We start from the raw sequence: 19,984 nt of genomic DNA on the forward strand, positions 1-19,984 counted from the left end.
AAGTCCCAGCCAGCTTAGCTTATGGTCAATGCTCCATAGCCCAAAGAAAGGCAAGTGAAATATCAATGGTGTCAGTTTTGTAGTTCAGCATAGTTGCTAAGCTGCTTGATTAAGCATCAGGCAAGGTGATAAAAAGTGCACACACCACTTTATATTCAATTTAATGGGTGCTTCAGTGCAGGCCTCACCTGTAAACCACAGCAGGGATGCGTTTCCAAGATCGGAAGCCTGCCACACTTTCCAGCTCTTTGTCTGTGATCCAAACAGGAACTATGAGTTCTTGAGGGTAGCTGCTACAGAGCCTGTGTGGAAAAAGGAGGACATTTTTTCAAAGCCATGCATGTATAGTCACACCATTGGTTTGCTTCCATGACAAGCTGTTAGCACCCTTCCAACATAGAAGCTCAAGGTGCAAAGTACTATTTCCCTGTCTTCCCTTATTCCACAGTCCTTTGTCAGCACTACTTTCTCAAGAACAGAGCAATCTTATAATTTAGCACTCGCCTAGGGAGAGCAACAATGGTTTCCAAGTTGCCAGACACAGCCTTATATTACATGACCCAACCTTGCTGCTTATTTATTCTTGGATGCTCCTGGTTCTTTTAAGGCCAGGAAGCAACTGGACAGGAGACCCAAAGTGTTTAGGTAGCTTGCACTATTCGTTCTAGCAGCCCTCTGAGGCTAGATGGCAGAGAGCAGTGTCTGCATACACCACTGCAGGCCTGTTTCATGGATGTTGAGAAACAGAACTACAAAATGGCAGCTACATGGGGTGCTCTATCACTTTGCTTTTCAGAGCTTTACGGCTACTAAGAAACCCCACCCGCTCAGTTCCAAACCATCAGCAGTACCAGGATCTACAAGTGCATCTAACCACAGCAAGAGCTATGATATGCTCTGCTCCAAAATGCCTACTTCAATAAAAGTTAGGCTGCTGCCAGCTGTCTGCAAACATCCACAGAACTTACTTGTACTTCTCGTTGATGTTGGAGATCCTCCAGGCATTGTTCATATCAAAACCCATCCGTTCAACCTCATTTTTAAATCTCGAACTTACATGTTCTCCTACAACAAAAGAAGACAATAGGAATAGAATGAAAAGAACTTGATATGAGATGGCTCCAGTGATTTTGTTAAGAAATTAAAACAGTAGAAAATCTGCTTTGCTTATGCCAGCCATGAAAATCTAAATTTAGTAACCATCTTTAGCGGTATCATGTTATTTTAATTGGCTCTGCACACAGTGATAGGTTAATAATCAGTTGTTTCCTGATTTTTAGCTGAAGACCAGTTAAACTAAGGCCCCTTAAAGATTGGTTCATATTTGCCTGCCCCATTCTAGCTTCAATGCACTTCTTCCCTCTGTAAAAAAAGCGCTCAGACAAATTTTATTATCACTTTGTGCAATTAGGCTGGTCTGTTTGAGGAACACAGGATGCTACTCCACAAGCAAAAGACAATTTGTAAACATTCACTGGGGAAAAAGCTGGTTCTTTAATAGCTGCAAATATCCAGCACTAGTAGCTCAGTTGGAAGAGCATGAGACTCTTAATCTCAGGGTCATGAGATGACACACATACCAACTTTCCCCTGACCAACGGATGGGGCCAAGAGTGTGCTTCACTTCAATTCTATGGTCTAAGGATGACTTGCAGTTAGAGCTAAGTCCCTTTTCTGGGTGGGAAGGGTTAAGTAAGCTTCCCTGAATATGGTAAAACCCCTCTGACTGTGGATCAGGTCCAAAGTTTTCACTGATCGTTGTGCAGCAGCAAAGCTCTCTTGATCTATGCCAGAAAATTGCAATACTGAAAGCTCTTCTCAGCAGCACCTTCATACCACTGTATAATTTTGGTCAACTCTCAACTGAGTAAGACTTTGAATTCAAAAATTCTGCTCTGCAGAGAACTGCATATATCAATGCGAATTTGCAAGAGCAAGAACAAGTGAAACATCATTTGTATTGTAACTGGCTGTTTCTATTATGAAGATGGCATTAGCAGAAAGAACTGTTGGTTCTCACCTGAAATGCAGTTCTCCATTACTATAAGAAGGTGGAGCCATAACCCAACCTGATGACCTTTTATAGTAACAGCATAAAGTGTAATAATAAATTTTTGTTTCTGCACATGCATATGTTATCGGCCTACATCAAAAGAGAGGGGGAAGCACTTTATTACCACAAAAAGCCTTCTCTCCATTTCAGCTTGTTGGTCCAGAGGGTCTGCAAAATGAGGCCAGAATATTCACCCATTATGAAAGAAGGCCAAACTCATTGCCCTTGCTCTGATTTGGCTTTGTGGCATCCCATAGTCAAGACTGAATGGATACATCATGACATGGCATCCTAATGCTGCTTATGTAATATGCAATTGGCTTGAACTGCCTATGAAGAAGCCCATGTTGTTGTTTAGTCGTTTAGTCGTGTCCGACTCTTCGTGACCCCATGGACCAGAGCACGCCAGGCACCTCTGTCCTCCACTACCTCCCGCAGTTTAGTCAAACTCATGCTGGTAACCTCGAAAACACTATCCAACCATCTCATCCTCTGTCGCCCCCTTCTCCTTGTGCCCTCCATCTTTCCCAGCATCAGGGTCTTTTCCAGGGAGTCTTCTCTTCTCATGAGGTGGCCAAAGTACTGGAGCCTCAGCTTCACGATCTGTCCTTCCAGTGAGCACTCAGGGCTGATTTCATTAAGAATGGATGCATTTGATCTTCTTGCAGTCCATGGGACTCTCAAGAGTCTTCTCCAGCACCATAATTCAAAAGCATCAATTCTTCGGCGATCAGCCTTCTTTATGGTCCAGCTCTCACTTCCATACATCACTACTGGGAAAACCATGGCTTTAACTATATGGACCTTTGTTGGCAAGGTGACGTCTCTACTTCTCAAGATGCTGTCTAGGCCTGTCATTGCCCTTCTCCCAAGAAGCAGGCGTCTTTTAATTTCGTGGCTGCTGTCACCATCTGCAGTGATCATGGAGCCCAAGAAAGTAAAATCTCTCACTGCCTCCATTTCTTCCCCTTCTATTTGCCAGGAGGTGATGGGACCAGTGGCCATGATCTTCGTTTTTTTGATGTTGAGCTTCAGACCATATTTTGCACTCTCCTCTTTCACCCTCATTAAAAGGTTCTTTAATTCCTCCTCACTTTCTGCCATCAAGGTTGTGTCATCTGCATATCTGAGGTTGTTGATATTTCTTCCGGCAATCTTAATTCCAGCTTGGGATTCATCCAGCCCAGCCTTTCGCATGATGTATTCTGCGTATAAATTAAATAAGCAGGGAGACAAAATACAGCCTTGTCGTACGCCTTTCCCAATTTTGAACCAATCAGTTGTTCCATATCCAGTTCTAACTGTAGCTTCTTGTCCCACATAGAGATTTCTCAGGAGACAGATGAGGTGATCAGGCACTCCCATTTCTTTAAGAACTTGCCATAGTTTGCTGTGGTCGACACAGTCAAAGGCTTTTGCATAGTCAATGAAGCAGAAGTAGATGTCTTTCTGGAACTCTCTAGCTTTCTCCATAATCCAGCGCATGTTTGCAATTTGGTCTCTGGTTCCTCTGCCTCTTCTAAATCCAGCTTGCACTTCTGGGAGTTCTCGATCCACATACTGTTTGAGCCTTCCTTGTAGAATTTTAAGCATAACCTTGCTAGCGTGTGAAATGAGTGCAATTGTGCGGTAGTTGGAGCATTCTTTGGCACTGCCCTTCTTTGGGATTGGGATGTAGACTGATCTTCTCCAATCTTCTGGCCACTGCTGAGTTTTCCAAATTTGCTGGCATATTGAGTGTAGCACCTTAACAGCATCATCTTTTAAAATTTTAAATAGTTCAGCTGGAATACCATCACTTCCACTGGCCTTGTTATTTGCAGTGCTTTCTAAGGCCCATTTGACTTCACTTTCCAGGATGTCTGGCTCAAGGTCAGCAACCACACTACCTGGGGTGTACGAGACATCCATATCTTTCTGGTATAATTCCTCTGTGTATTCTTGCCACCTCTTCTTGATGTCTTCTGCTTCTGTTAGGTCCTTACCACTTTTGTCCTTTATTATGGTAATCTTTGTACGAAATGTTCCTTTCATATCTCCAATTTTCTTGAACAGATCTCTGGTTCTTCCCATTCTGTTGTTTTCCTCTATTTGTTTGCACTGCTCGTTTAAGAAGGCCTTCTTGTCTCTCCTTGCTATTCTTTGGAAATCTGCATTCAATTTCCTGTATCTTTCACTATCTCCCTCGCATTTTGCTTGCCTTCTCTCCTCCGCTATTTGTAAGGCCTCGTTGGACAGCCACTTTGCTTTCTTGCATTTCCTTTTCATTGGGATGGTTTTCGTTGCTGCCTCCTGTACAATGTTACGAGCCTCCATCCATAGTTCTTCAGGCACTCTGTCCAGCAAATCTAAATCCTTAAACCTGTTCCTCACTTCCACTGTGTATTCATAAGGGATTTGACTTAGATTGTATCTTACCGGCCCAGTGGTTTTTCCTACTTTCTTCAGTTTAAGCTTGAATTTTGCTATAAGAAGCTGATGATCTGAGCCACAGTCAGCTCCAGGTCTTGTTTTTGCTGACTGTATAGAACTTCTCCATCTTTGGCTGCAGAGAATATAATCAATCTGATTTCGATACTGCCCATCTGGTGATGTCCATGTGTAGAGACGTCTCTTGTGTTGTTGGAAAAGCGTGTTTGTGATGACCAGCTTGTTCTCTTGACAGAACTCTATTAGCCTTTGCCCTGCTTCGTTTTGATCTCCAAGGCCAAACTTGCCAGTTGTTCCTTTTATCTCTTGATTCCCTACTTTAGCATTCCAATCCCCTATAATGAGAAGAACATCCTTCTTTGGTGTCACTTCTATAAGGTCTTGTAAGTCTTCATAAAATTGGTCTATTTCAGTTTCTTCAGCACCAGTGGTTGGTGCATAAACTTGGATTACTGTGATGTTAAAAGGTCTGCCTTGGATTCGTATCGAGATCATTCTATCATTTTTGAGATTGCATCCCAGTACAGCTTTCGCCACTCTTTTGTTGACTATGAGGGCCACTCCATTTCTTTTACGGGTTTCTTGCCCACAGTAGTAGATGTGATGGTCATCCGAACTGAATTCGCCCATTCCCGTCCATTTTAGTTCACTGATGCCCAGGATGTCAATATTTATTCTTGCCATCTCATTTTTGACCACCTCCAACTTACCTAGGTTCATGGTTCTTACATTCCAGGTTCCTATGCAATATTTTTCTTTACAGCATTGGACTTTCCTTTCGCTTCCAGGCATATCCGCAACTGAGCGTCCTTTCGGCTTTGGCCCAGCCGCTTCATCAGCTCTGGATCTACTTGTACTTGCCCTCCGCTCTTCCCCAGTAGCATGTTGGACGCCTTCCGACCTGAGGGGCTCATCTTCCAGCGTCATAACTTTTATATGCCTGTTGTCTTTGTCCATGGAGTTTTCTTGGCAAGGATACTGGAGTGGCTTGCCGGTTCCTCCTCCAGGTGGATCACGTTTGGTCAAAACTCTCCACTATGACCTGTTCATCTTGTGTGCCCTGCTCGGCGTAGTTCATAGCTTCTCTGAGTTCTTCAAGCCCCTTCGCCACGGCAAGGCAGTGATCCATGAAGGGGGAAGAAGCCCATAGATAATATTAAAAATAGCAGGAAAGCTGCATGTTGGAGAAAGCAGCCACAAACAATGAACCAAAAAAAAGGCAAGTGAATAGTGGTAGCTTTAAAACTTATCCATTAAACCCTTCACTCCCTTAACCTTGAAACTTTTCACTGGCAAAAATCTACCAGCACCTAAATCAATTGGAACAAGCTCATTTATCTCTACAACTACACAAAGAATGTCTGCATTGTACCTGGTCGACACAAATCACCATGCTGTTCTTTTTCACTAGCATACACTTCCATACACCAGGCGTGGTAAGCAAATGAAAAGAGATCCTCTATCTTTGAAGGAGGGCGGATGGCATTGTTCAGCCGTTTAAGCCACTCTTGACACTGCTCAAAAGTAGAGAACTGACATCTGTAAAAAAATAAATAAAAAAAAAATATTTTTTTTTATGCCAGATAAAAATCTATTAATTCTCACCCAGAGAGATCCAAGCCACAGAATCCAATGAAAGTTTAGCTTCAAAGCAGACAAGAAGAGAGAACACACTGGCATTTGGCTTCAAAAGCTGCACTGTATACATTTTATGACACGTGACCTCTAGTATGAAAAAATGCAAAGTTAGTATCCTTACCTCAAGATCATCCATTTTTAATCTAGGGTTCTTTGCATAAACCTTCAGACCATAGCCATGGTTATCTAAATACTTTTTTTTTTTTAAGTTGAAGAAAGGCCATCACCACCTCTGGCAGCAAGAAGCAAAATCATGCAAATGATAGATGAGAACAGGCCTTTTCTACAGCGGCTTCCCGTCTGTGGCCTGCTCCCCTCCAGGGAGGCTCGCCTGGTGCCTTCATTAAGTGCCAGGCAAAATCATTTCTCTATAACCTGATTAAACATTCAATGACCTTTTTAAAATTCATGATGGTGGGGTTATTGGTTTTTGTTTGTTTTTTATTATGTATTTTCTTATTTTGTATTTTTGTGTTGTGAATCGTCCTGTGATCTTCGGACGAGGTGTGGTACACAAATGTAATAAATAACAACAACAACAATTAGTGAAAATAAACACACAATGAAATAAGCTGTTTCAGCTAATCTGAGGCACCCACAGTTGATGGAGGTGGATAATTTGTTATACTCCTGCAACTGCATGCCTTCAACTGAAAAGTTAAACTGCTGCAGTGGATTGTCAATGTTCTATTGATACAATACAAGACAAGGGGGGAAACGTTGCCCAGTCATGAGACCAAGTAATAATTATTAAACAGGGCACTGATACCAATCTTTAGAAGGCCATGCTTCCTTGTAATAGTGTAACGTGTACAACCATCAGGATAATTTATATGTGTATATATACACACATACCTGATAACTTTGCAGTCCTTACAAGTCAAGTGAAGTTGAAATATATCCCGGCATTCAACACTCTCTATAAGCTGCAATGGAACCTGTGATTAAAAAGATTAAATGACCTTGCTTAAAAAAGGCTGACACAGTTTCACAGCATTTAATATAAGGATTTATTAGACTATTGTCCCTCATTTTCTTCCCATATGAACAGGTACAGTTGAGTCATGGAAAAGGAACATGTGTAATTATGACACAGCAAATAAACAGACTCCTATTTTGTGGCATCTTAAAGGCGAACACATTTATTATAGCATTTAAGTTTTCATGGACTAGGTTGTGCTTCACCAGATGCAAGAAGTGTTACACAAATGTAAGAGATATACACTTGTCTTCCTTAAAATGTGCTTTTTGTTTATGATACTTATAAAGAACATTTTAAGGCAATCACTCAAGTTCCATGTTTAAAGCAGCAACAATTCTATAGGAAAAGAGAACTACATTTCTCTCACACATTAGAGACAGTTCTCCAGCTTAACATGGTTTGGTCATGCAAGACTTCTTGTACAGTGCACCTTTCTCATCTCCAAACCTAAGAAACAATCACACTCCTGTTTTACCTTCTTCCACTCCTGTTTTACCTTCATTCACTCCTTGGGGCAGGAGGGAGGGGGAGTTCTCTACAGAGCAAATGTTGGGATAAGGGGAAAATCTGCCTTCACAATTCTGATACTGGATTCTCCCATGCCTCCACTTCAACAGTATCCCCAAATTCAGTACTGCTTCCTTTTAGAGTAAGCACCAGCCTTTAACTTACAACTGATAAATAAAACACCACACCTATCTTAGCATGTAGAAATGGGTCAATCTGTCTTGATACGGCTTCTGCTGACAGAAACCCTACAGAAACTATGGTGTATTCTCAACTACACTCCTCTAGCAATCACTATAATATATGGACCAACTCACCATAATTATGTCCATTATATGAGCTGTTAAGCAGGTTTATCACTTCTGTCTCTTGGCAGCCGTGAACTTCTGATTGGGCAGAAGGTGCACACCCGTCGAACAGGAGAGGGCCCATGTGCAATGGGGGCAGCCAGCGAGACCAAGCAACAGCATTGCCTCAAAGCCAGTGGAGGCTGGTCCATTAAGCCGAACAGGGCACTGGACCACCAATCTCACTCTACTTCAGCCAGCCCCCACCTGCTTTGCCTTCCTACTGGGCTGGTTCTAGCTGGCTACTTCCTCCTCCTTAGTTGAAGTTGGCACTGCAGAACCCAGCAGAGAAGAGGATGGAGGCAAAACTAAAATTCACTGGCTCCACCTAATGTTGGTCTCCCTGACTTCCACCTTGGCAGCCCCTATGGGCACCAGTCAGCATGGCTCCAGGGTCCCTGGAATGTACTAGCTGTGCAAAGACAGAGCAGGGCAATGTTTCTGGGGGGCAGGCAACATAAGCAGGCACCTTCTGTGCCAACTTTTAAACACCTGCTGAAAATTCTTCTATTCTGCTAGGCCTATGGAGGCAATTAAGAGTACGTCCTCCATAATGGCCTATTGATGTTTGCTTTTAATTTCTTTCTGCTTTTGTTTTTAACTGCTTGTGATTTTATTGTTTGGTTTTATGTTTTTATATTGTTGCAAACCACTGTGATACATTTTTATGATACAGCAGTAAGCAAGCAAACAAACAAATATTCCCACATCCTGAGCTGTTGGCCTGAGATGGAACTAGGCTGGCATCAATACTGCTACAGGCATAAAGAGGGTGGCAATGGACAATAGACCAAGGTTTCATGCTAGGGGACCCAAAAAAAAAAAAGTAGGAAGAAAGGATTTGAGAATTTCTGCTCAGAAACCTTGTGACCAAACGAGCCCAAGCTCTCCATCAAGTCAAAGATTTCCTCACATCTTTGTCCTACTCTGGAACCTGGGCTGCTTCAAGAATTTGTGCTGTGCATCAGCTTCTCCCTGTGTACCCTTTCCTTGAACCTTTCCAAGATCACAGTTGAGGAGCTGAAACTTCCTTACCAAGATTCTCATATTAAAACCTCCTATCACTTCTTATTAGTTCAAATAGATGTTTCCTACTGCCCTCCTTATTTTTTCTCCCGCCCTGTTCCTTGCCTCCATCTGTTCCCCTTCTCTCTTTCCCTCTAAACAACCCTCCTTTATTAAATACAGCCTTCCACAGTATTCTCTATGAAAAGTGGAGCATTTGCTTCCGGGGTGGGGGTGGGTGGGGGGACTACTGGAATATAACTTTCCTTCATCTCGTTTTGCCAAGCATTCTGCCTCACCTTGCCCTGTGAATTCCATTTGCCTTTCTACCAGGCAAGTTCAGGAAGGAGAATGCCGACAGCTAGGAACTACCTCCAGGGTTAAAGGCTGCATGCAATGAATACCAACTGCTGGAAACAATAGTGGGGAAAGGGGCTACAGCGCTCATGTCTTGTTTGTGTGGCCATGTGGTTGGCCACTGCAGAAAACAGGATGCTGGACTAGGTGGGCTTTTGATCTGATCCAGCAGCCAGATTCTTCTTGTGTTCAATAGTCATGCTTTAGAACACCACAAATCCGTGCAGTTAGTTCAGCCTCCAAAACACAAAATGCTTGGTCAGGCAGCAGTGCACTAATAAGGCAGTATCAGTAAAACGATGAACAAACCATTCTGCCTGTTTTCAGTGAGCATGCAAAGCTATCCAAACCCACCAGTGTCATTTTACAGTGGGAAATCTCTTAAGCATGTTTATTACCTTTAATTTTAAAAAATGATTTCCAACAAATGTTAATATTCCTGCTATGTGTCTGAATTTGTTATGGACTGCAAATGAAGAGAGCTACATTTGGTGAAACTAAATTATTGCCCACGAGTAGAGGGGCAAAAATCCTAAATATTAACTGAACCGAACAGGAAATAAGTTTCACTGTGTCATTAAACTTCCCTTGTTTGACCCTTTAAATTTTAGTGCACTGCACCTACTACAAACTTACAAGAAGTCCCAATTCAAATCTATGACATTTGAGCCACATTATAATTCTTTTGCTGCTGCTGCTGTTCCCATAGCTTTACCAAATGCCACGATTTAAACACTTTCCTTAGATGAAGCCAACCAAGAAATAAACCTGGGCATTCAGGTTTTGATGTGCAGAGTGTGTATCACTGCTGAATCTGCAAACAATCCCATGGATGAATAAGTCAACACTTTTGAAAGCCACCATTCCATCAGCTTATTGCTTCGTTTACTGAGCCTTTTGTTTGCTTTTTCAAAAGGGGACATCAAGTTCCTATTGCTATGCGATCCATGAATTTATCCAGTCAGTCAAAATGCATCATGCATTACAGCCCCTGCATGTGTTGCAAGGTGAGCACTGGCCACACAAGTTTATTCCTTTCCAAGCAAAGGTGCAGCAGTAAAATGTTACACAGCAACACCATTTTACTTACTGAGAGCTCACAAGCGGCAAGTTTACAGACTCTCTATTGAATTGTAAACAAAGGACAAAATTAGAATGAAACCAAAAGGCAGGCTTTGGATATTCTCAGCTGAGTTTCCCTTTCTATTAGAGCCAGCTAACTTGCATACCAAGCATGAATGCTGGGGGCCCAGGTTACTACTGCCAATGTGCAATATCAAGTGACTTCAGGAGCACTAATTTTTGCCTGGCCAAGAGGCACAGAAACAAAAATTCAGAGTGTCACATGGGGATAACCTCAACTAGCATTACAACATTAAGTGCCAGCAGTTTTGTCAGGACTCAACATTCCAGTATATTAAACTGCAGTGTAAATTTTAACTAGAATGATTAAATTAATAAACATTTCCCTAGGAGCAGATAAACACACTAAAATTATGGAAATTAATAGCATCTCAGAATACTGAGAATCACAGCAGTATTACTTGTTCGGTGACACTGAAGCAGATACTGCTAAACTACCATGTTACGCTCTAGGAATCAGTCGCTTCTCAATGCAACGTATCAATTTTGTTTCCACTCATCTATTAGGATTAGCATACACACCCAGATTTCATTACAGAAGAGCAATATGTGTTTTAATTCTACTTCATCTCACCAACATGACTCGCATAATTCCACATGATTCGCAGCTGGTGATAAGCTACGAAGCAGAATGAACATTACTTGGGTTGTCAGGTGAAGACTACAGCTGCGGCCAAGAAACTGTTTTGACTTGTTTTAACTTTTATACACACACACAACACAACACAACACAACACAACACAACACAACACAAAAATTACACAGAAGAACTTCTAGTCCTAATCACTTATTTATTTTAAAAATGCAAAAAAAAAATCAGACTGCCTATCCACTTTAGCACACAGCAAGGGGGCACCAAGGAACTCTGTCCCATGGAATCTATTTTAAGCAGTAGAACAATAAATTCTCACTTGAATGAGGCTCTTTGTGTGCAGCACCCGAAGTCACTGCTGGTTTTTGTTTTTTGTTCTTAATTAGGGAACTGAGTGCCTAACAAGTTTTGAGCTAGGTGCTCTTCAACAGGGTCAGAAATTATATAGATTTCCCTGTCACCCCTAAGAAAGCCAGATATTTCTAACAGGTCACTAAGTGACATGGAGAAAGTTATTTCAACAACAGCGTGATTCATTGCATGTAACAGCTACTATACAAAGAGCACTGTTATGCTCCATGACAGCCTCTTCCAATTTCCAAACAACCTCGTGCATTTTACTTTACCAGGTCTCTGAGCTGAAGCACATGGACCACAACCCAAGGAATGCTGGGCACAGACAATGAGCCATGCTCTCTACAAGTGGGCCTATATACTCCCATCAGTGGAAAACTGAATACTACTATTCTACTACCTGTTGACATATGGTCTCAGGGGCTGAGAAAACATTCACAAGGCACCACTAGTCTCAAAGGATCCTTGGCAGCAGCCATATTATGCAAGCTCACAGCTCGGTTCCCCAAAACCAGAGCAGGAATCTCAATACATTGCTACCAAATGGATTGGAAAGTTTGCAAGGGCCAAAGACCTACTGCTGTTCAGCTGAGCTACAGCTGCCAAGAAGCAAATCCAAAAAGGTGTTCAATTAAGGATACTAATAAGGCAACCAAGAAGAATTAACGCAGTGGGGCTAGGACATGTGTGGGGACCTTTTGACCGTCCAGATGTTGTTGAGCTACAACTCCCAATATCCTAGGCAGTCATCAGCATCTGGAGGGCCAAAGGTTGCCCACCCTGAACCAGGATGAGGAAAGAAGAACTGCAGGTTAGTTATCTAGAACAGCAGCAGGGAGAGGGACATAATTCTTCATTCTGGATCCTTGTTGTTTCCTAACTTACATCTATGAGTTACATGATAAGAGCCCCAATATATAAGGAATGGGTGGCTGTGCATTTCCCAACCACATAACCAGCAAGATTTCTAGCCATGAACAGCCAGGGCAAACGTGAAAACTTACATTCACAATTGATTCCTTAAATTTGATGTGAAGTCTATAGTTGGAAAGTGCAATGATGGCATCTTCAGCTCGACCTACGTATTCAGTGCTCTCCCCATGAAGTTCGGGGAACGGGACCTGTTGAAAGGGGGAGGGAAATAAGTTTTATGTAAACAAGTTGATGGTGGATTCCCAAGGAGTTCACTCACTCACACCTCAAATGCAAAGCATACGGATCTTGACAGAATATGACAAGGACATGCATGTAGTTGTTAAAATCACAGAAAGCTTTGGGTAAACACCTGACAGAACAAGGGCTTTAAGCTGTGTCACAAAACATTACGAGGGGCATATTTTGATGGAAGCGGTTGCAGCTGAATGTTCCCACAGTAAGTTGATTCTTGCTGAAACAACATTAATATGGCAGGCAGCCACAACCAAAGACCCCTTTGGCAGTGGCTGCCTTCCACTTTCATGTTGTTTCAGTAAGATGCCCATTGTGAAAGTATAGAGAAGTCGTCTCCACCTTCCACACTGAACAGGGAGTCAAAGATGATCTAAAACACCAAAAGGAGATTTGCCCCAAATAATCGTAGCTCCAGCAGTAGAAGAAGGGACTGTTACAGAGCTGAAACATCACCTCAGTTCAATATCAAGTTGGATAGAAATACAGTCGTACCTTGGTTTTCTAACAGCTTAGTTCATTAACAACTTGGAATTCAAATGTCGCAAACCCAGAAGTAGGTGTTCAGTTTGCGAATTTTGCCTCAGAAGCCGAACGTCTGGTGCAACCTCCGCAGCTTCCAATTGGCTGCAGGATGCTCCTGCAGCCAATCGGAAGCTGTGCCTTGGTTTCCGAACGTTTCGGAATTCGAACAGACTTCCAGAACGCATTCTGTTCGAAAACCAAGGGGCAACTGGATAAGCAGTGGACAGAAATAGAACCTGTGGAGCTACTTTAGAAAACAGGAAATTTTTCTGTATTATAAACAATTGTAGAACTGACACAGAGGAAAGGAAAGTGTGACACAAAGAAGTCCAAGGTTTTCATATATACTGTATAGCTAAGGAATTAATTCTAACAAGGTGAAGGGAAGAAAGAGAAGGTCCCTTGAAAGTAAGTGATTAAGCCTAGTGAGGACATAAGAGCCCTGACAAATCAGACCAAAAGCCTATTGAATCCAGAAGACTGCTTCTCACAATGGTCAGCTGGAAGCCCACAAGCAGGACATGAGCACAGGAGTCCTCCCTGGCTACTGTTCATCAGCAAGTGGCATTCAGAGACATGCTGCAGACAGCATAGCTGGGTTTGCAGGAAAACTTCCAACTAAGAAACACACAGTTAAATAACTTTTGCAATCAAGCTCTCAAGTGCAGCAACAGGATTTGAATTAATAGTCCCATGAGTTAAGATAAATCAAGTGTCTGATCTTGGCTAGAAATAGCATCATCAGATCTGCCCATGTGTCATTGCTGTGAGAGCAAAGGAGAGTCGGGTGACTACCTGGAGATTCTCATCCTCACGGATCAGCTGCTTCCTGGGGAAGATCTGATTAGCTTGGATGCATTCAAGGCTGTGTTGAGTCTCTTCATCCTGAAAAAACCCCAGATCATGCAGTTTATTTCAACCGTTACACACCCATACATACTCAATCTTTTCACTGACTGAGTTTTTTGGGGGATGGGGTGGGTCGCGGGAAATCACTGCAATGCACCAATGAAATGCTGTGCTATTACAAGCTTCTAATTTTAAATTTGTCACCATCCTTTTATGCTTACACTACCGACCACCTTTTTGACAGGAGCATACAAGACTTTAGCTTGCTGCCTGTTGGTGCCCACACAAATGTGGAGATTGGGGCAAAGGGATGTTCAAAGTGCTGGCCTACCCTCCAGTTCCCCGTTCTCAACTGACTCAAAAGACAGGAACTGAGAAGCACCTCCCTCTACCTGCTGCTTGCAGAGGTATCACTCAGGTCTTGAATGCCTTGAAATTTTAAATAAACAATAAATGCAACAATAAACAAAAATAATAATAAAATTTATGCACCACTTGGTTGTAGAAAAAAACCTGAAAGCTACTTACAAAAAAGATAAAACAATAACATTATCACAAGGAAAGTTTACAACAATGTTTTAAAACAAAAAGTTAAAACAACCATAAAAACTCAAAAGAAACTTCCCTTTCTTCCCTCCCCTGCCTAATGGTACTGACTCACTGAGAAATCTCAGCACTACTTCAGAAAACTTGTGGTTCTTTAAAAAAAAAAATTAATAGCTGGCAACTGTAACTAACTGTAAACTCACTCGGAACAGTATCAAAACATATATTTTATGCATCTTTTTCACTTCATGATAAACATATGAAATAATGCAACTCTTTTTATTTTTTCCTTTATTTTAGATGCCATTTTGAGAAAGCAGATCAGCCTTGTATTTGACACCTGGACTGGTCAGATGCCCAGAAATGTAATCTAAGTGCATGGAACTCCAGATTAGTTTCAAAGTGATGACAAATTGAATTTATGCCCCATGAATATTAAATACAGAGTTAAAATATTGTGCACAAGGTGCCAAAAATTGTATTTTAACTGTGCTGAAGGATGTGATTTAGACACCTAAAACCCTGCAAGAGTGGGACATCAAAGCCACTTTCCTTCTCCAGGAAGATAAAGAAAAAGTTAGTAAGTACTGTAAGTAATTTGAATCCCTAACTCTGGTGCTTTGTTGGAACCTGGCAGCTATTTATTATGTACTCAACAGGGCAGAAACGAGCCATACCAATCCTTGCTCATTTCAAACAGCTCTGTCCTTTGAATGAAATATAATCCCCAAGCATAGTACAGCCTACTGTATACATCCAAGGGTCACACCCCACTTTCTCATGCTTCAACCTGCCTTGTGCTGATTAAGCTTAACAGAATTTGTATGCTTACCATGACAGAGTCAGGTTAATAGGCAGAGCCTTGTCCCTGCTTTCAATTGTCTGTAGCGCTGTATATCATGTAACAATCTGAAAGACAAAATTAGAAAGTGAGTAAACAGGACAACACATTTACTATTGGTAAATAAGTCACCGATATTCACTTGGATTCTAAATAACTCAAGTACAGATGTAAGAAAACAGAGTTCAAACGACAAAATATAGGCAAAGGCATTTAATTAACTCCATTTGATGTTTTCAAAGCATAACTGACTCACTCAAATTTGTTCTGAATTTTTGGTTGCTGGGTTTCTTTAAAAGACTGATTTGAACTTGCATTATAACAGATGTCCATGCTGCAAAGCAAACCATTTCTGAAGCTCTGAAGAGTCTGAAAAAATGGTATTGGAATCTGCCATTCAAAGAATAAAAGTAAAAACAAGTCCCGCAGGGTGCACTTAACTCCTGAGGCACATCAAAAGTAGCTCTTTGGATTCTGGCTGTTCTATTTATTAACCAAGCTCACCTGCCATGGCGATGAATTCACTTTTAACGTCACTGTTAGCAGTGAACCTCAAGAAAAGTACAAAGTCAAGCAATTCTGTGGGCTGCCATTTAGCCTATTAACATAGAGATCTGCAATATGTTTAACTACCTAGAATATCACTACGAAATACAGCCTTCCGAGAAGCCCTATAGCCCTCTAAAAGTTCTAATTTTATTTATTTAGAAGGCTGATATCCTAACTAAGCCCTCAAATGAATCAGGGCTGCTTACAATACTCTCCCTATTATGCCTCACTAAAAAGTTAGAAGGGACGAGGGTGGCGCTGTGGGTAAAACCTCAGCGCCTAGGACTTGCCGATCGCATGGTCGGCGGTTCGAATCCCCGCGTTGGGGTGCGCTCCCGTCGTTCGGTCCCAGCGCCTGCCAACCTAGCAGTTCGAAAGCACCCCCGGGTGCAAGTAGATAAATAGGGACCGCTTACCAGCGGGGAAGGTAAACGGCGTTCCGTGTGCTGCGCTGGCTCGCCAGATGCAGCTTGTCACGCTGGCCACGTGACCCGGAAGTGTCTGCGGACAGCGCTGGCTCCCGGCCTATAGAGTGAGATGAGCGGACAACCCTAGAGTCTGGCAAGACTGGCCCGTACGGGCAGGGGTACCTTTACCTTTACCTTAAAAAGTTAGAAAGCCATTATATTACTGAGTTAGAAGAAATGTCCTGGAAAGAAGTCTAATAATGAGCTTATTGTCTATTACAGGAAAAAATTATGCCAGCTTTCTGTGCAACAAATTCAGAGCCTGGGTTAATGGCCATAATATGTTGGGGGGGGGAGAAATACCTTGGCTACTAAGAGGCTGAGATTTCATATTTTTCATATTTCATTTTTTTATAGCTTCTTTAATGGTTTGTTGACTTTAATAAACATCTGATTGATTGGTCTAACTAAACTGTATTAGGAAGAGAATTTAACTAAAACACTGCTGTTTAACTTTTTAGCTATTCAGGGATCAGAGCTGCCTAATAACTGGAGCTTGCAAATATTTGTTGTTGTTTTTTTAATACAATGCAGCTTACAACAAGCAAGTTCACAGTTTCACAATAAAAACTACAACACCAAGACAAAACACAAATACCGTAGAATACAATACAATAGCAAAAGGCAGAACCGATAAAGCAAACTGCTTCATCAAGGCAAAGTCTGCCCTTAAAAATAAGAAAGTATTCAACAACTTTAACTTTAACAAGTGGTGTGTGTGTGTGTGTCACCCTGACTGCTTGGGGCAATGTGTTGAACAGTCTGAGTGGACTGAGAAGGCCCTCACTCTCATCCCAGTCAAACAATCCTTCCCCAAAGATGGGACATAGAGAAGGGCCTCCTCTATATCCAATGCAGTGGGCAAGGTGATATGGGAAAGGCAGTCTGATTAAATTCAATAATAACTCATTTATGAAGCCTTTTGGCAGCTTTCTACAAGCATCTATGCGGCAACATGGCTGTCCTAAAGGCACTCTGATTCTTACTGAGTAGCAAAGAACTTCTGAGCCTGTAAGTGCAAGGAAACAGGACTGCAGAGACTGGTATGGCTCAGATTTGCAGCTTGGTTGCCTCTCCAACATAGCATGCAGTCCATGCACTGCTGAAGCTGTCTGTTGTGTGGAAGGTGGGGCTAACGCTGCCCACACCTGTGAAATTCCATTCGCACTGAATGGTGCATCACACACAAACGTGTTCATGGCAGTTATGCTCACAACTGAAATATTACCACAGGCAATGCTGTCATGTTCACCTAATGCCTATCCATACTTCATGACATAATCCAAGACAATACAGAACAAAGTAAGATTAGAAGGGGGCAGAATCATAACAGCTTCACGTACAAAGCCTATGTCAGTCTTTCCTAACTGGAGACTGAATGGAGTAGAGGCTACAGGATGAAGCAGGTTTTGGTCCACATAGCTGGCTCAACTGAAAAGCGAAATGAATAGCTCCATAACAAGGTTACCACCAGATGAATCAGAACAAACTGCTACTCCCTATTTCTGCCTTCGTAATCATAGGGAATACCTCCAATTGTGCACAGAAATATGCCACAAATGGGGGCACACCCTTCTATCTTTTGCTAATCAACTGGCAGTAGTTCGCCAGGGTTTAAGGCTGGGTTCTTTCCCAGTCATACCTGGAGATGCCAAGGACTGAACTGCAGGCCTTGCACATGCAAAGCACATGCTCTACCACTGAGGTGTGGTCCTTCCCCATACATTCACATTCTGCAGAAGTGGACTACCAGAAGGTTCAACACAGTAAGCTGAGATGCTAAAGCTTTATTTTTTGCTAACCATCTATTAACTTACCAGCTAGTACCAGAATATTCCTTCCAAAAATTCCAGGCGTTGGTTCAATGTTCTGTTACTTCAAACTGAAAGCAGAAAGAACGAAAGGCCATGCTGTAATCAAACTGAATTCATGGTTATTTGGTGTATGCCACCTCAGAAGCCTGCTTAACTAGCCACAGCAAAATATAAATACTAGAAATGAACAGCCTTCATCCCAAAATAGCACTTAAGCAGTAAAGGTAAACTGTTATTTCTAACTCTCCAGTTCATCCATTCTTCTAATCTTAGCACTGCTTTCAAGATGTCTATGCCCTAAAATGTATTTTTCAGTAGCTTGTACCCGTTTGGAGCTCACTTTACCTCTAGGAAGCAAGAACAATTGCATAAAGGGATAATTAATAATTTTGGAAGTTGGAGGTAGCCGTGATCTCAGCTGAGCTTGAAATACAGAACGAAAGGTAGATTTCAAGTGCTTACTCAAAATCCAGTGATATCATTTACTGATTGTACTTATATGACCCCTTTCAGGGCAAAGTCCTCTCAAACCAGTTTGATAATTTGCTTCATTCATACACACACACCCCAGAATATTTTGGCATCATATTTACAGCAGAAACATTGTCCAGTACAATCCATTCCCAATCCCAACAACTTTCCTTTTATGTTTCCACCTGTGAGCCATCCTGCCACTAAAACGGTCCACTAAAACCTACTGTCTTAGATAGTCTGAAACCTTTGTTTTAATGATGGAAAGATTACAAACTTTGTACAGCACTCTCTTTCAGGTAAGGTTAGATTGTCTTGACTTGACTGCTATTTAAAACCCTTCGAATCTGCACAACAGGCAGTAATTCAGCAGGTCACAGAGCTGTAACTAGGCACAATGGAGCAATGCCTGAGTGCACCTCCTTCTCCTTTCCAATATATCCATTTCATAAGGGTTGATGCAAAATCCTGAAAACATATTTTGCTAAAAACAAGGAAGGGAGAGACTAGACATGGTCTGGGTGGAGATAGTTGTGGTCATGGAGCAAGACTTTCATTTAAAAGGACTGACCAAGACATTCCCCAGAGCTGTTGCTTCTGCAGTCGTTTCTTCACCCACACACTTGTTTGTAAGTTTCAAATTTTCTTCCCCACAAGAGGAAAAAACAAGAACAGAACTGGCAAAAACTCCACCAGGTGGGGAAAGAAGAAAAAAAAGGAAACGGTCTGAACAGGCCATTAGACTCACTTCCTGAGCACTGAAATGTCAGTGGCTTGTTCCACATGATGATGCCTGACACAATAAATATTACACAACACTTTGTATACAAGGGTATATAAAATGAACACATGCATTAACAATTATTTGAAATCAGTTTTGCGGGATGTATATTTACAACCATGTACCCTGTGGATATTGGCAGCCAGACCCAGCTCAGTTTCCCCAATCCAGTTAATTTCTCAAAACACCTGCCTTTTAATTCTCACGTGAGAAACTAGTTTAATTGCCACTTGCTTACAAATATGACAAACTATTCAAGCTACTCTTCAAAAGCTGCAACCCTGTGCATGCTTCCTTGAGAGGAACCCTTGCAAGACTAGATTCTCAGAAAATATACATAGCATTGCGCTCTATGTTTGTCACAAGCTCTTAAGTGGTATCTCAAGCAAACAGGGATGCATGTGATGATGACATGCTGAAAAACAGAACATTCTTAAGACAGCTTCCACTGATAACACAAGTCCTCCTAGTTTAGCCTTGTCGCCTTGCATCCCTGTGAGGGGAAAAGGCAGGATATAAATATAATAATAATAATAATAATAATAATAATAATAATAATAATAATA

The 19,984-nt window shown here is 41.8% G+C and overlaps 1 protein-coding gene across 41 annotated transcripts in view; it reads right to left on the reverse strand.

Moving 5' to 3' along the window:
* MTMR3 (myotubularin related protein 3) overlaps positions 1 to 19,984 on the reverse strand; it is a 58,502-nt gene that overhangs the window by 21,002 nt on the left and 17,516 nt on the right. For 22 of the 41 annotated variants that reach the window (XR_014542370.1, XM_083589774.1, XM_083589768.1 and 19 more), the window contains 8 exons: positions 18,170 to 18,234; positions 15,328 to 15,404; positions 13,896 to 13,985; positions 12,413 to 12,529; positions 6,977 to 7,059; positions 5,856 to 6,022; positions 969 to 1,065; positions 189 to 302 (listed from right to left, as the gene is read on the reverse strand). Coding sequence is in view for 40 of the 41 variants with exons in the window: in XM_083589774.1 (XP_083445900.1) it covers positions 189 to 302; positions 969 to 1,065; positions 5,856 to 6,022; positions 6,977 to 7,059; positions 12,413 to 12,529; positions 13,896 to 13,985; positions 15,328 to 15,330 (671 nt within the window). In the remaining variant the exon portion in view is untranslated. Of the gene's footprint in view, positions 1 to 188; positions 303 to 968; positions 1,066 to 5,855; positions 6,023 to 6,976; positions 7,060 to 10,409; positions 10,443 to 12,412; positions 12,530 to 13,895; positions 13,986 to 15,327; positions 15,405 to 18,169; positions 18,235 to 19,984 lie in introns of all 41 variants that reach the window. The other 19 variants (XM_083589777.1, XM_083589782.1, XM_083589800.1 and 16 more) reach the window with 1 other exon arrangement.

Source organism: Podarcis filfolensis (genome assembly GCF_964270895.1).
Source record: "Podarcis filfolensis genome assembly, chromosome: 16".
Taxonomy (NCBI): domain Eukaryota; kingdom Metazoa; phylum Chordata; class Lepidosauria; order Squamata; family Lacertidae; genus Podarcis; species Podarcis filfolensis.